The 12963-nt window shown below is 38.9% G+C and overlaps 1 protein-coding gene and 1 long non-coding RNA gene across 2 annotated transcripts in view; one reads left to right on the top strand and one right to left on the bottom strand.

Moving 5' to 3' along the window:
* The window catches only part of LOC124874870 (V-set and transmembrane domain-containing protein 2-like protein), a 71274-nt gene extending 60362 nt beyond the window's left edge, over positions 1 to 10912 (bottom strand). Inside the window, exon 1 of the mRNA XM_047376476.1 lies at positions 10570 to 10912. Within this exon, the coding sequence (XP_047232432.1) occupies positions 10570 to 10687 (118 nt within the window). The 5' untranslated portion in view covers positions 10688 to 10912. The remainder of the gene's footprint in view (positions 1 to 10569) is intronic.
* Positions 10055 to 12708, top strand: LOC124874880. The gene is made up of 2 exons (XR_007039908.1): positions 10055 to 10648; positions 12554 to 12708. It is a non-coding gene; the product is annotated as an uncharacterized LOC124874880 (long non-coding RNA).
* The last annotated feature ends 255 nt before the right edge of the window (positions 12709 to 12963 follow it).

Genomic DNA, 12963 nt, shown 5'->3' with positions numbered 1-12963 from the left:
CAGCAGGACCACTACCTCCACCTTTGTGCAAGGAGGAACAGGAGGAGCACTGCCAGAGCCCTGCAAAACGACCTCCAGCAGGCCACAAATGTGCATGTGTCTGCACAAACGGTTAGAAACCGACTCCATGAAGATGGTATGAGGGCCTGACGTCCACAAATGGGGGTTGTGCTCACAGCCCAACACCATGCAGGACGCTTGGCCAGAAAACACCAGGATTGGCAAATTCGCCACTGGCGCCCTGTGCTCTTCACAGATGAAAGCAGGTTCACACTGAGCACATGTGACAGACGTGACAGAGTCTGGAGACACCATGGAGAGAGATCTGCTGCCTGCAACATCCTTCAGCATGACCGGTTTGGCAGTGGGTCAGTAATGGTGTGGGGTGGCATTTCTTTGGAGGGCAGCATGGCCCTCCATGTGCTCCCCAGAGGTAGCCTTACTGCCATTAGGTACCGAGATGAGGTCCTCAGACCCCTTGTGAGACCATATGCTGGTGCGGTTGGCCCTGGGTTCCTCCTGATGCAGGACAATGCTAGACCTCATGTGGCTGGAGTGTGTCAGCAGGTCCTGCAAGATGAAGACATTGAAGCTATGGACTGGCCCGCCCGTTCCCCAGACCTGAATCCGATTGAGCACATCTGGGACATCATGTCTCGCTCCATCCATCAACGTCACATTGCACCACAGACTGTCCAGGAGTTGGCGGATGCTTTAGTCCAGGTCTGGGAGGAGATCCCTCAGGAGACCATCCACCATCTCATCAGGAGCATGACCAGGCGTTGTAGGGAGGTCATACAGGCACATGGAGGCCACACACAATACTGAGCCTCATTTTGACTTGTTTTAAGGACATTACATCAAAGTTGGATCAGCCTGTAGTGTGTTTTTCCACTTTAATTTTGTGTGTGACTCCAAATCCAGGCCTCCATTGGTTAATAAATTTGATTTCCATTGATTATTTTTGTGTGATTTTGTTGTCAGCACATTCAACTTTGTACAGAACAAAGTATTCAATGAGAATATTTCATTCATTCAGATCTAGGATGTGTTATTTGAGTGTTCCCTTTATTTTTTTGAGCAGTGTACAAAGTAAGAACTTTGCAAACATGGCTGAAGATTACCCCCCAAACAACTGCAGGACATGTTTTCTTTGACTCCGTTTACTATTTTCATTCAGTCAATAACTCTCAGTGCACATTTGAAGGTTAATGGCGACAGAGTCAGGAAAAATGAAGCAGACACAGACTAGAAACAATAATTAAAATAGATTCAGTAAGAGTTCTTTCTAGCATCTGCGCAGTACTTTAGGCCCCTACATCATTGTTTCTCAATATCTGTTTGCCAGGTTTACATGGAAACACAAAAAATTTGTTTTTAAAAAGCTTTCTTTTTTTAAGCAAAAGGTACTAAATGCATGTAAAGAAGACATCCAAATGTCTCAGGACTTAAACATAACACAGTAGGGTTTTCTCTTTAATCCAATCAAACTTTGCTGTCTCCTTGGTTATGTGTTCCTTATTAAGAATAATCAGGAAATCTATGTATTGTATTTGCAACATTAAAATGACACTGTGTAGTGTTCAGTAAGTCAGCATTATTTAATCTGTTTTTTTGAATCCCTGGGAGATAAAATACACTGAAGGCCATAGATAATATAATCACATTTGTGGGATGTTTGTATTTCCATTAAGGAAAATGTTTACTCTTAATTTTATTAGTGAAGCTAAAGTCCCCGCTACTTATAGCAACCTGTTCATAGGGCCTCAGACTTTCAGGTGCCCTTCAGGTCAGTTGATTACAAACGTTTATACTTCCAACCCATATAGTAGCAGTGAAAGAGTTGTGACTCAGACAATTGACTGAGTATATCCAAACATTCCCCACAAGTCAATTATACTGGTAACAACCAATAGTTTTCCATTTTACCATCATATTTTTTTTGTTAGAATAGTTGAACAGAAATATCCCTTGATGTCCCTCAGTGCAGAAATTCAGGTCTACCAGCAGCAAAATGACAGGCAGATGGAAGCAAGCATATTCATGAAAGGTAAAATATAATAAAGAATAATAAGAACTAAGAGACTATACAGTAAGGGCAAACTTACGGCATAAGAAAAAAAGCTTTACAATTATTAAAAATGTCATACTCAGGTTCTAAGAAATGTGCAACTGAGCAAGATAATTTAAAACAAAAAGTACAAACTGTGCTTCGTATATGTGTGTATAAAATTTTGACTATTCACAAGATATGGAAAAACTGTGCAAACAGTAGCAGGGATGTAAACAACCTATTGAGTCTGATTATGTTGGGAGCAGTGATGGTTAGTTTGATTTCTGGAAAGGACCTCAAAATCTCACACTTGTTTATCTGTGACCTGACTTGGGTCATGACTACAACCAATGTTTTTGATCATTTAATTAGGTGGAATTACGCCGGATGACACTTGATTAACGAGTGACTATCACTGATTGATGATGTGAAGTTTGACACATTCTCTACATTTCAAAATAAATGAACCAATGATATAAGTGGCAGGACACATTTATTGAAATGTGTAAGTTTGCACTTTTCTGGTACACCATGACAACTATTTTAATTGAATTTTCCTATAAATACTTTCTAAAAACTTGCCAAATCTTGTTAAAGCATCCAGCCCAAAGCTACCTTTTCCAGCCCAACATGTTCAAAACAAGCCCAATTGGGAGTAAATCTGCCCTATCTGGCAACACTGTGGATGAGTTATGGTACATGTAATGCTGTGAAAAGTAATATCATGTTCAGAAACAATTCTGCTTAATATCTGTATGAATGAAAAAAGCAGATTGCAATCCTTAAAATCTAAAAATAGTCAGAAATGTAGCTTGATTCATATCAAATCTGAGATGTACTCAAGTTTTAAGTGAAATTTATTGAAGGAAAGATATGCAGACAAAAGCAGGAGAATGTAAAATTCTCTCAAGTCCCAAGAAAAACAGACTGTGTGATGTGTGAAGGAAAGAAACAGCTACTTTAATAATTTCCCTTCCTCTCACCGTTTATCACAGGCTGCCCTCCAGCACTTGTCTTCTGAGTGAGGAGTATATGCTGAGGTCAGGACCTAAATACATCAACTCTACCTACCACTGAGCGCCAACAAGCTTTAAAACTGTCACCCTGTCCCCCTCTCCCAACGCATCCTTCCTGTCTGTTCTGACAGTCACCGTCTTCCTCCATTTACAGAGAGGGTCAGACATGGACAGATAGAGTAAATCTCTGAAAGACATTTAGGGCAGAGCTTAAATTGGAAATAACATTTGGAAAATAAATTTTTATTGACTTTGTTATGTGCAACTGTAGAATTGCTATTGGCTTATAATTGTGGATGTCACAAGATATCTATTACAAACCCACCTAAACACCTCAGGGGTATAGATAGAGTTTTATACTGTTAAAGTCAAAGTTGGTCTTGTATTATTCTTTGGGTGAATAATGAGTTTTCACACATTTAACCAAAGACATAATAATTATTTACTTAGGAGGAATGAGAATTAAAAAGCGAAGAAAAACATTGGCGAGAAGTTGTTTTTTTTGGAGATACTGCTTTGCCAGTGGAAAATTAGCAGCTGCCCGATAATCAAGCAGAACACACATCTTGTTTCACTTTCATTTGTTCAGCTTGACAAACAGTTACTGCCCTAATCAATCACTGATGAATGTTTAATGCAGAAAAGGAATTTGTTTTAAGTAAAACTGAAGAGGTTCTGATGGAGCTGCTCAAATCTGTTAAAATCATTCATGGTTAAAAACTCAGTTAGTCAAAACTAGAGGTAATCCTTCTCTGGCTCCAAGTGACAGGTGTTAATTTAGACATTTATCCAGTCTAATATAAATAGATCTACAGTATCAAAAATGAATTTTTTACCACTGAACTCCACACCTGTGGTGTTACAATGCAGACAAATATTGAGTTTGGTGCAAGCTTAAGCTGTCAGTCCGTCAGTCATTTTCTATCGCTTCTTTCATAGTGGGTCACAGGGAAGCTGGTGCCTATCTCCAGCAGTCTATGGGCGGGAGGCAGGGTACATCCTGGAAAGGTCGCCAGTCCATCGCAGGGCAACATGGAGACACACAGGACAAACGACCACGGGCACACTCATTCACACCTAAGGGCAACTTAGAGAGACCAATTAACCTAACAGTCATGTTTTTGGACTGTGGAGGAAGCCGGAGTACCTGGAGAGAACCCAGGAATGCACAGGGAGAACATGCAAACTCCATGTAGAGCCCCGGCCGCTGCTAGCTAACGCCGCTACATGCTAATGTCTGATAAAAAGTCATGCATTCATAGTTCCTATTTGGTAGAAATAAAATATCTTCGTAGCATAAAACAACATACTGCTGTGCTAACAAGCTGTTCATTTAAGATTACAGTTAAACATTTTTACATTCATACAATTCCAACGCACAAGTATATACTGTATATATAATAGATCAGTGTATCTTCTGTAGATATTTTTAAATGGAACCAAGCAGCTGTTTACATAACTTTTTGTGAAAGTCGGTGACTGGGAAATTTATTAATACTGGATCAAATTTAATAATACTGGATCAAAGCACACATTAGATTGCTCAGAATCAAATATGTTTCAGACAGTTTCTTATTGAGTTTTTCATGAGAGTTTTTCCTAGTGGAGGCATTGATGTGATAATATAGAGAAGCCCACTGTCATGATGAACTGTAAGTGAGTGGGAGGAGATGGGCAGACGGGCACATTTGGTGTTTAATTCAGCAGAAGACACGAGTAAACTCCACAAGCTGCTTCATCTGCCATTTTGACAGTAATACTGTATCGGCCATTGTTAAATATTTAAATGTCTAATAGAAGCATGATGCCATTGCCTTGCAGTTCCCTTTAATTGTTGCCCCCTGCCTTTTCCAGATTGCACGCCAGTTTTTAAGCTAATGGAGATGGGGGTTAGAATAGGCTTAATCACAGAACACTGCAGCTGTGCCAGATTTAAACTCAAATATCTATCTACTCAATCCCTCTCAAATATCGCCAAAGTGTGAAGGAGCAGCCATGCTTGAAGCAGCCAATAAGGATTCACTGAATGAGTAAATTAGAAAAAATGGTTCAAATCCAGTCTGATAATGGGAATCAGGATGGTGCTCGTTTCTCTCGTGTTATGGGGTCAAAAGAGGGTGAAAATATAGAACTCAGGCTTTGTTTTATTTGCCAGTGCTCTTAAGAAACCTTTTTTCAACATAGGTCTAGTTGTAGTTTAAACTGGAGTAATCTGTGATTGATTAACAGAACCTTTGTTATTGCCACAGTGCCCTAAACAACCACTGGATGAATACAAAAGCCATTAAATAAATTATTACTGAGATTATATGACCCCAAAATGCCACTCATTGCTGCAGTTCTTGAACAGTGAGCTCAGATTTGTTAGGTTGACTCCACCCATTGTCTACACCTGCTTATCTTTGTGCTTGTCCTGGATAACCATCATTGGGCAAGAGACAGGGACCAGTTAACCTAACAGGCAGGTTTTTAGACTGTAGAAGTAAGCCAGAGTACCCAGAGGGAACCAATGCAAGCGCAGGGAGAACATGCAAGCTCCGTGCAGAAAGCCAAAAGGCCAGGATATGAACCCAGGACCTTCTTGGTTCAAGGCAGGAGTGCTAACAACTGCACCATCAAGCAGCCATAAGTTGATCAATGAATTCAAATTTTACTATAATGTTTTCAGAGATGAGGCTGTTTCACAGCAAAGCTAAATTTGATATCACTGGCTGGAACTGCAGCCTACTTGATGTCTACTGACATGGATTGAATATTAAAGTTTTTTATGTTTGTGCTTCAAAAAACATCCTCACTTCCCTAGGTATTACATAAATATGGTGGCACATTTTCTTTACATTGAAATTACAATTATAGTCGCTGCAGATCTCTAACAGTGAGCTTTACAGACTTGTTTACCATCCTCCTCATTGTGCATGGAGGGTTTCGATTGGTTTAAACATTTTGAGTGCAGATATGGGCAAGTTTCGGGAGTATGTATTTTCTTGTAGCTATTTCCTAGATTTTCTTGAGTTTTAAGGATCAACACATCTATTTCTTAATTAAATGTCATGTCCCCTATTCTTTCCCATTTTGAAGAGTGGCTAAGAGAAATGGGCCTTTGTATCACATATTTATGTTACGGGTAAACAGTAGGTCGTGGATAATTAAAATTTGAAAAGTAATGTATAATTGTCAACTATGCTCCAGTGACATTCCTCAGAAATTGTGAAGGGTACAAATAATTTTGTAAATAAAAAAAGATTTGATTTTGTTTGCTTTTCACACATCTTTACCAGGGATGCCAATTACATCGGACAGTGTTGTAGTTTCGCCTGTTTCCTTTTTTCTTTGAAAACTTTCGGGCTCCTGCTGACAAAACGGCTCATTTACCCTCCACCGAATACTTACGGCAATTGATTGGATGGAATAATCGCCTCACTTGCTCCTAATTAGGAGTTAATTGAAAAGTATCAAAGACTAAAACAACGCCCGAGCAGATGTAGATTTGAAACACTTTCCGAGAATTTCTAATTGATATTCTTTTTATTCTATTCCTTTTCTTTTTGTTTGCCCTTCGTGCATTTCTGTTCCAGCTGGTGGAGTGACAGTGAAGAAAAAGGAAGATTAATTATGACCCTCAGGGGGTTGGAAACAAGCAAGATGGGCCAGATTTGCTAAAAAAGCTTGAGTAAAGCAGACGAGAGCCTCTCCATTTCTCTCAGCTGACCATTTTATTTCATAAGGGTGATGTGAGTCACTGTGAGATCACCAACAAGTTGAAATGATCTCAACAGAAATAATTTTAAAACAAAGAAACAATGCTTGTGCAAAGAATTAAGGTGCTAAATGATTTCTAGAGCATCCATCTTCTCATCATCCCCATCCTCTAAATTATTTCCACAAAATTCCATCAGAAAAGCTAATTTGCCTTAACTCCACACACCACTAATATGCTCCATTCTTTGTTAATTAATACAGCACAAGGCCATTTACTGTTTCAATTAAGACTTAGGAATTACACTACATGAATCTGGTAAAGCACTTGAGTTTGAAATATCTTGTTGCCCTCCTCTTTTTCTCGCTTTCTACCCCCAGGACAAACAAAAACAAGTTTAGACGCATAAGCTCATTTCCATAAAAATCCCCCACACACTGCTCTAAAATATCTCTTCACGCGAACAAACACATCATTCAGCTCGAAGAAGAAGAAAAAAAAAAAACACAGTCGCACATTCTTTATGTCACAGATGCACCAGCATGCTGTGAGGTATTATTCATATGGATCCACGTGGGAACAGCATAATGAACACTTCATTTTTTAAACGGAAAGAAAGTGAGATCAAGAAACGGTTTAAAAAACAAAGCGATTAACGAGGATCCAGCCTAAAGTGCTCTATATATGATGACCACGAGTAAGAACGATGTGATTTATGGAGATAAAGATGAACCATTCAGTTTCTTACAATGTCTGCTGTAAAAAGCTAAAAAGCCTGTAGAACAGATAGACTACATCAGGACATCCTCCACAAGAGGACAACCGTAGGAACACTAGGTAATCTAGACAATTCCTTTACATCAGACTTGACTCTGGGAAATACACTTCCTCGCTTTTAACGTTGTAAGCCCAGCTGGTTTTAGGCAGGATTTAAGATGTTGCTGCTGGGTCTTTCTAGAGCAATATGCACAAATATCTAGTTTCAGTGTAAATGTCTCTTATTGGTCTTTTTGTCTTCAGTGTTTCAATGTTATGACCAGTCTGGCCTTCTGTTCCGGTTGGGTACCATGCCATGCCATGCCATGTCATGCCGCCTTGTTTTTAAAGCACTTAAAAAACAACAATAAAGCTGACCGGAGTCCTGTACAGTGTTACAATAATTGATTAATATAAAAAAAATAAAATAAAACAAGTTAACAAAATAGTAAATAAAAACGAGTTGAAGGCCTGGGACGTAAAAGTTTTTAAACCTGATTTAAAAACAGTAATAGAAGGAGCCTGACTTCCAGAGTTTAGGAGCCACAACAGAAAAAGCCCGGTCAACTCTCAGTTCACACCTTGTCTTTGGAATCACTAAAAGCAATCGATCCACCTATCTGAGAGAACAAGACGGTACATATGGTTGCAGAAGATCAGACAGATGAATGAAGCAAGATTATTAAGAGACTTAAAATCAATGTGAGAATTTTGAAATGAATTTCAAAATAAACAGAAAACCATTTGGTGTTCTTGTTTAATCCCCTCAGGTTTTATGCTGCTGGCTCTGGTGGTGTCAGGCAATAAAGTAATTACAGTATTTTATCAAGGAACAAAAAACTCAAAATAACAAAAAAGGGGAGCTTTAAAAGTCAATAAAACAGACAATACATGCGGTGTATCAGGCAGGATGTGGGGCCACCATAATCTAAGTGTTTTTAGAAGACGGAGGACAAATTTCAACCGGTACTATGACCTTGATTGGTGTTGTTTTTTGCTTGTAGTAAAATATATATGCAGTTCTAAACAGCACTTCAAACAGATTTTCTACATCAATATATTGCTGGTTTAGAAAGTGTCATTTTTTGCTTGTTTTTTGATTGTTACTCCATATTTTCCCACAATGCTAAAGGGATTCTCTTTAGTTTGTGGCAAGTTTTGAAAATAAATCTCATTAGTTATTAATCAAGTATTTTATTGTTCTATTTACTGTTCTTTCGGTTTGTACTAAAATGGATACAACTGGATTGGTAATTTGAAACTGTAACATGGAAACTGTCAATACTGTTAATTACATAAAACAAATATGATCATTATTTTTGGTCCATATTGCCAAGCACTATGGTCTGGTTACCTTTCTAGGGTAATCTTCAGCCTAATTGGCGCTGACCGCTTACCAGCCGGCAGGGATTTCTGCAAGGCGATATGTTTCCGATCAGTAAATGCGGCATAGGTGAGCACGACTGGCTTATGTTGCCAAAATCACATTTTTAAGGAATTTGCCAATAAGTAAACACCATTTGAAATTAGAAAACTTTATTTCCTTTGTAGGCTTCCTGAGACAAGACTATATTATAGGCTGTACTCTAACAGTCCCTAAAAAGTGTTTTTCACCCTTTACAGTGAAAAAGAGACTGTATTCAATGCTATGGTTTCCAGTCTGTGTCATGTTATCAACTCTGCACTGTCCTCAGATATCTCCAGTTGTCCTGGGAGATTGGTGTAGAGAGCAGCTGAAACACCAGTCATTATATTGTATGACGTCGAAGCAAAGCACTAAGTTTAAAAGCTGAACAATGTTTCTGTTAGCTTTATTTGCACAAAATGATCAGGAACAGCACTACAAGAACTTACAAACGGAATTATCAATGAATTTTATTAAAACAAAGAGAAAAGAGAAACACGCTAGCATTGGCCTATGTCAGCAACATACTCTGCAAGAAAACAGCATCACCAGGAGCTGTTTGTGTATGAGCCAAACATATTTTTCAGAAAGCTAAGATTGTTCTGCAGAAACATTATTGGAGATATGGAGTGTCCGACTTTAAGTTGCCTTAGTTCTGCTTTCAGTCGTTCCTTAATAGAAAATGAAATCAACTTCCTGATGTTTTAACAAATCTCTTCCTATGGACGCAGACATGAGCATTAGTATGTTTTCACTTTGTAAGTCAGTGCTTATTGATTCCGATTTGAGCATTTTCCTAGTTAGCATAACTTCCTCAGGTTTTGTGAGGGATATATATATATATGTGTGTGTGTGTTTAAATATTATTCACAGTTAATCATATTTAATGCATGGTAAATATCCACTATATCTGCAACTTAAATCTCCACTCCTGCTTCATAATTATTTTTATGTTGTTTTTTTTTATCATCCTCATCCTATTGCACAGATTCACTCAGCCTCCTATTGTTTAGTTATACATTAAAAGTTGTCCTCTTTACATTTTTGTCAGTTTGAAACTTGTGGAGATTAGCAACCCAAAGCAAAGTAGCCAGGTGTTTGGACATTTACTCTGTGTTTAGCCTCTGCAACGGGCCCAAGAACACACCTGAGGCCATTTAGGGAAGCTCCTGGTTGGGGAAAAGGGGGCGGATCAGAACATTTCTGTGGGACACTAATACAGAATATTAACATCAATACATCAGCCCCTGATAGGAAGGAGCACAGAAAACAAAACCATGTCCATAGCAACAGGATCTGGCTGAATAACAAAAACAAACCTCAGGAGGATGAAATCATCTGAATTTGAAAAAGGCAATTAATTGAGACTTACAGGTTGCTGCAGTTCTGGCACAAAAGGAAACTTACTTACTGTTACTTGTGTGATATCAAAAAATCCCATTTGGTTTCATTGACAGAGAGGAGGAAACACTCATTTGCATCAGTTGCATATATTCATCACCAATCTTTCAAGCCTGCGCTCTTTGTCTGCCTTCTCTTCTGCCGGTGAGCAGATGGCATTACCTGTGCCAGCCTCAACTCTGCTCTTCTGATGTGCTCTCACGCAAGGAAAAGAGTGAAAAAAGAAAGATCTAACACCTACCGTTCCCAGAGATGCGGTTCCCCACGTCTCGGTGTCCAGCCTGCCTTGTAGAGACACTAAGTTGCAGATAGAGTCCCAGGTAATGTAAACTCCCCAGCAGCAACCTGAACGCTCCCATTTCTCTGCTGTTGTCTCTTCGTTTTAGCCCCTTTTTCTCTTTACATCGGACAGAGTGCTTGGCGAATGTTTCTTTTCTTTTTTTTATTTCTTTATTTTAAAATCCAAGTGAGCGGTTCCTTCTAAGCAGTGTTGGGGATGAACAGAAAAGAAAAGTATGCACAGTCTTCTCCTATGCCAGCTGCCTGACTAACTGACTCACTGCCTCCGTTCAGTCGGCTCTACATGAGGCGGAGGAAGACCACTCCCCTACGGGAAGTGCCGCGGCTTGCAGCAGGGAATATCAATTATGAAAGGAGGGATATTAAAAACGCGGTCTTTCTGTCACTTGAAACTTAATGAGACACGTTTTCATTTTGGGAATTTGCTTTTCGAAAAGGCAGAAAGGATTCCAACCCATTTTATTATGTTTTGATTAATGCAAACTATTGTCAAATATTGGTATGTGTTTTTTTTTTGTTTTTTTCCAGACGTGCTTCCATTGTTGTCAGTTAAGCAGAGCCTTAAACGTAAAAATACAATGCAGTGAGAGTATGAATGGTTAGGTACATGTTACACTCACTAACAGCTAACTTTATGCTTTTTTTAATAGTCGTGAGCTATTAGCTACTTTAGCTACCTAGCTTCTTTGTTAGGAATACAGAGGTATAGCTTTGCTTAGTTTGTGTATAGCCTCTGTAACACATTTACTGCTGCCTTAAAGGGTACAGGTGTAAAATAACATTCGTCAATCATTTTTACTGTTTACTAACCAGCCCACTTATATATGTGGGGCCCATCTGGATTTTGGTCAAGGACTAAGTAAGCCTTGGCACCAAGTCCTTGGCACACAGTGGACTTCTTGTGTGGGACCCACTTGGGTTTATAAAATAAAGCTATGCCAGTGAAACCAGTTAGGCATGTCTTGGCTGGGTCTAAAATAGGTACAAAAACATTTTATTCAACAGATCTAAGGCCAATATGGGTCCCACCTTTTACCCAGAGTTGCATCAAACCTATCCAGGTAATTAACATGGGGCCATTATGCAACCTGTGAACAATCCCATATGGGGCACATTCTTTGGCCCATTTCCTGTCCATGTGGGTCATATGTCCATATGTCAATGTTGGCTGGAGAACTGTGTGCTGCTTCCTGCTTTGTTGCCATTATACAGTACAGAGGGCCCTCACCACAAGACACAACCAATCAGTCAAAGCAGCACTATTCACTTTACCATTGTCATTGTTTGGCTTTTTTCTCTGCTCATCAGTCCAACCAGTCTTGAATGACATCTGAATGAAGAGTATACGGCTTTATAAGTTAGTAGGGATCTTGTTTGTCATTGTTTTCGATGTTTTTCCAGAGCTGCTTTCAATCCCAATCAGCCATGGTCACAGGAGATCTCTTCCTGTTAGAAGGGATTTCTTTCTCTCTACCAGCACCCTGTGCTTGTTAAGGATGAGGGTCTGCATCCACTACTTTTTATTAATTATGTTCTCCTGAATCTGTGTGTAGTGTTATAACTCGTTACAATAATACTGAGTATTGCTGAATTTGAATCTGACTGTATTATGCTCAAATGTGTTATACTGAATTGGGTTGTACACAATTGGAAATTAAATGTGAATCCAATAGGGTATAATGGGATGAGGTTTTCTGTGAATTGAAGTTATATCAATAAGCAAAATTTTCCTGTGAGCTCCTTGCTTCCTTCATACCTGGATGGTACTGTTTCTCTGTCCATGGTGCTGAAAAGCAGATCTGACAACACATTGAAAAGCAAGGGATACAGTTTCATCAAAACCAGTATTATTGCACATTGAAATGTGGGGCTTTTATAATGTTTACAGATTCTTAATGTGGATTTTCTTCTTTATTTCATTACAGTGGCCAAAGGAGGTGTTTTTCCACTAACCCAGGGGGAATGATTTGGGTGAAAAGGAAATTAATTCCATTTGGTTTGCCGACTTGACTGATGACCTTATGCATAATTATATGCAAAAATGTGCTAATTAAAGATGACTGGAATATGCTATATTTTACATCAGACTAGCCCTTATTGGTGATTGGCTGCTTGTAAACAACAAATACAGAAAATCCAATCTTTTTTCATGTCAGTGAAAGCACTTCACTAAGCACTAACTGGTTGTGCTGACAGCAATACTCTCTGTTGTTGTAGTTGTTACTGATCGAAGACCTATGAATGTTCACAGCATCTGGGAGGTGTTTAAATTTAAGTCAGAAAAACCCAACAGTTGTTTAAAGCTTCTAAAAAATAAACCATATTTTAAATAAGG

The sequence above is a fragment of the Girardinichthys multiradiatus genome, chromosome 1 (assembly GCF_021462225.1).
Source record: "Girardinichthys multiradiatus isolate DD_20200921_A chromosome 1, DD_fGirMul_XY1, whole genome shotgun sequence".
Classification (NCBI taxonomy): Eukaryota; Metazoa; Chordata; class Actinopteri; order Cyprinodontiformes; family Goodeidae; genus Girardinichthys; species Girardinichthys multiradiatus.
Note: the sequence above shows the minus strand (reverse complement) of the source record. Positions and strands in the feature narration are given on the sequence as shown.